We start from the raw sequence: 3,881 nt of genomic DNA, 5'->3' as shown, positions 1-3,881 counted from the left end.
CTGCTTCCCCCCCTGCCCCCCCCAAACAGGCACCGGGGTCTCTATGAGCAGACTAGGCCTTGACTGGATCCAGGTTATGAAGCATCCCACCAGCTCGTGCTAGTAAAATACTGACATCGACGTAATATTTCTTCCCAATTGTAAAAGCTTCTTTTTGTCTCTGAAAAATATCTGGGTCATAAGGCCAACATAGCCCAGCTAGAGAAGGGAGGCTCACACTGCTGGAGGTGCGGTCCTTCGCGCTTAGGGATCTGCTCTGCTCTGACTTTAGAGCACTGGATGTGGGGTTTGATTGGCAGATCCCTCTTCCAGTCCTTTCTGGATGGAACAGTAAGATTCTGTAAAGAAATAGAGCTGCGTGGTACTGCTTGCCTAACCTTCTTTTTGTCCTTGTGACAAAGATACCGTTGGCTATTTTCTTTATCAATTTAGTTGCACTCATAATTAGGTGCAGTTGACGCCACAGCTTGAATGCGTTTGTAAGAGAGAGTAATGGCAAGGAACTGGGATCGTGTGTGCACTTAAGATAGGAATTATGTGCTTCCAGTTTCTTTGGATGCTTTTGCTTGCATTTCAGAAATAACTTAAACCATTTAACAATTATTTTTTTTAGAAAGAAGCAATGACTTTAAGTTTTTTGTGTTTTTTGAGTGCTTGTGTGCCTTGCATTCCAGATTTCAGCTGTACTTCTTACAGTTCCAGGCTACATAGAGGATGGCTGCTCTGCATGTGAAGTTGAAGCATCTTTGTCCATAACCAATGTCTTAATAATGCCTCACTATTTTTCCTCTTTAGAAATATCAGCATGGATAAAAATGAGCTAGTGCAAAAGGCCAAACTGGCTGAGCAGGCTGAAAGATACGATGACATGGCGAGTTGCATGAAGTCTGTGACCGAGCAAGGAGCCGAGCTGTCCAACGAAGAGAGGAATCTTCTCTCTGTTGCCTATAAAAATGTTGTAGGAGCCCGTAGGTCATCTTGGAGAGTCGTCTCAAGTATCGAACAAAAGACGGAAGGCGCTGAGAAAAAACAGCAGATGGCTCGAGAATACAGAGAGAAAATTGAGACTGAGCTAAGAGACATCTGCAATGATGTGCTGGTGAGAAATAATGAAACTGTTGATCTGTTTTAACTTAGAGTTGCAGGGTGAATGGTCCTGGGTCCTGTTAAGGCTGCCTCTATCTGGCCTTTAATTAAATGTCCTACGGCATTTCTGCAGGACAAGATTTGAAAACTAACTCTTCTTTTTCTCTAATATCTCAATTCTCTTATACTGGCACTGGTAACTATATTTCCATATATTTGGAGACATGTTGAAACCTTGTGTTAACTTCTCTTAACTATTCCCTTATATGCAGTATTTATTTGAGACTGAAGTGGGTAAGGTTTGGTTTGGGGTTTTCTCCTCCAGCCCTTCCCCACACAGTACGTGTGCCCCAGATCGCACTGATTTCTGTGACTTTAAGATGCTGCTCTGGTTGTAAGGTAGTTCTTACTCTACGGAAATTGTGCCCCTCCCTGGGTAAGATGATGTAATGTTAGTTATGACTCAGCCATGCAGAAAGCTGTCTGCAGGAAGAGGCAGTAGCACTGCTACGATAGCCTCTTAAACTTTAGGCTTTCAGAAGTAGACAAAAAAGGGGGGGGGTTCAAAGTTAAGCGTTTTCTGTGACTTGTAGTTATGTTCAAGTCTACATAAACTATTGCTTGGTAGATACATTTTTTCAGTGGGAAATGGTTTCATTAAGTCTGAACCTCTTTCAGATACTTATTCCCCATTGTCTGTTTTTCCAACTGCTGGTACCAGTGGTGCTCCAGCGACCACGTGAGCAGAGGGCATCCTATCCTGCTGCCAGCTGTGAGGTAGCTGTCGCTGTCAGCTGGATGTGGACCCTCCTGGTGTGTCATCCTATGTGACAGGGTCACATACCTGGATGTGACAGTGGTGTGTGATAGGAGGGAAGTCTCAAGTAGCTGAGCATGTGCTTGAAGACCTGATGTCAAACTAAAAGTTCCATCAATGGGTAGCATAAATTTCATACGCTGTGTAGGATAACTAAATGCCATGGGTGCTGATTGCCTCTAGAAGGCTGGTTCTCCAAGGGCGTGTGGAAGTCAGATTGGGTAACTTTTGAGCCTTGGCTTCCAGCTTAGGTTGGCTTCCACGGTTCCGGTAACGCACCCTGTATGGAGGTTTCCTTATTTTATGAGAATAACTCTTAAACTTCCTCTGTGAAAATGGAAGTGCCAAATTTGTATGTAGAGGAAAAAGCTGGCTTACTGCTTATGTGAAGTGGTAGCTCATCTATTTAAGTCTGGAAAACAAAGATTTTAATCTGATGTTGTAATTCCTTATTTCTTTTCAATTTTTATTAATTTATTTTATTAATGAGGGTGGGTGCTTCAGAATGATCTGAGTTTCTTTTGTAAACTACGCTTGTGTTGAAGGAATAATTTCAATTATGCCGTTGGGCTTAGAAACCCTTATTATCAGAACTTAACGTGTTTGCAGTTAAACTTCTGATAATGGAAACCAGATGAAGGCAAAACTAGCTTGCTTTTATTGTGTGTGCTAAACAAGACTAAAACAAAAGAAATGCTAGTTGTTGAGTCTGCTGCAGTAGTCGACGTATCTGGGAGAGGGGAATGCAGGAGGGGAATCTTGTTTAAATCTGTTCCATTTCAGAAAGACTTGAATTTCTGTGTGTGTGTGTGTGTGTGTGTGTGTGTGTGTGTGTGTGTGTGTGTGTGTTTAACCAGAGAAGTGTAAAGCATTCAAAGAAATGAATATTCTTTGACTGTTACTACTTCTAGGCAGCTAATGTCTTACTCATTTTCAGTGTTGCCAGTCCAGTTTTTCTTAATAGATTAAGGGAAAATTGCTGTCCAGATGAAGCAGTGCCTCAGGCAGTGACTTATAGTAACTAAATCTAAATCGAAAGAGTCATTTTAAAATGTGGGGGGGAGGAGTGAAATGTGATATTCAGTGCTATGATTTTAAAAATGCTTACAAACAGCGCGCACTAAACTTGAGAATTGCAGTCAAGGATTAGATTATATGTTAAAATGTTTCTTAGTTGAATTGTCCTATTCACATATGTTCTTACTTGCCCAGAAATGTGACTGACTGTATTGCTTTACTTGAAATCCACTTTGCTTTACTGGAGGGGCAAAAAAAGTAGTAAAGTAGTTTGGGTGGTTTTTTTTTTTTTTTCCATGGACAGGAGTCTGCAGGTTGCCATATGCAAAGGAAGAACTAGGACTTTTTTTTTTTTTAGAAGATTCTCTAACTTTTGCATAGTGTAGTCTGGTGCATAACAGCTCGCAGGAGTGAAGAATAATGCTTAGCAAATTATGGTTTTTGCAAGTATGCCATTAACATAACCAGAAGTGTTGAATTTCCAGAGTTCTCAGTCATGAAGCCGACCCATTTCTTATCCATTTCAGTGCAGCTTGAAAACTTTATGTATCCTTTATTAAGACTATGTATCTGTTTGAGCCGTTTTCTTCAGGCACTTATTGGGTTCTTAGGTAACATTTAATGCCCTGGAGTGTTACATCATGGCTGAGCCTGGAAGTGACTGCTGTTCCAACTTCTGTGTTGAGGGGAGGAAAGCAACTGAGATCCTCTGACTAGTGAGATGCAGCCAGGGCTGGCTCTTCTGCAGCTCTTCACTCTTCCCTCATTTGTTGGAATCAAACCCCAGTGGGTTGGAAGAAACAGCCTTCTAACCCACGTGGTGCAGAGTGTGTACCAAACTGTGTCTGGGTTCTGTTTCCAGCTCTGCCACTAATTTAGGGGGGTGAATAATAGGTGGTTAATGCTGGACTTCTTTCTTGGCTCATAACTATGAGATGGAGTGATTAAAAAAAAAAATATA

The 3,881-nt window shown here is 41.6% G+C and overlaps 1 protein-coding gene across 1 annotated transcript in view; it reads left to right on the top strand.

The window, feature by feature from the left end:
- The first annotated feature begins 770 nt into the window (after positions 1-770).
- Positions 771-3,881, top strand: part of YWHAZ (tyrosine 3-monooxygenase/tryptophan 5-monooxygenase activation protein zeta) — a 23,846-nt gene continuing 20,735 nt past the window's right edge. Inside the window, exon 1 of the mRNA XM_003205203.3 lies at positions 771-1,099. Coding sequence (XP_003205251.1) covers positions 806-1,099 — 294 coding nt within the window. The 5' untranslated portion in view covers positions 771-805. The remainder of the gene's footprint in view (positions 1,100-3,881) is intronic.

The sequence above is a fragment of the Meleagris gallopavo genome, chromosome 3, assembly GCF_000146605.3.
Source record: "Meleagris gallopavo isolate NT-WF06-2002-E0010 breed Aviagen turkey brand Nicholas breeding stock chromosome 3, Turkey_5.1, whole genome shotgun sequence".
Classification (NCBI taxonomy): Eukaryota; Metazoa; Chordata; class Aves; order Galliformes; family Phasianidae; genus Meleagris; species Meleagris gallopavo.
This window is presented reverse-complemented; position numbering and strand designations above follow the sequence as displayed.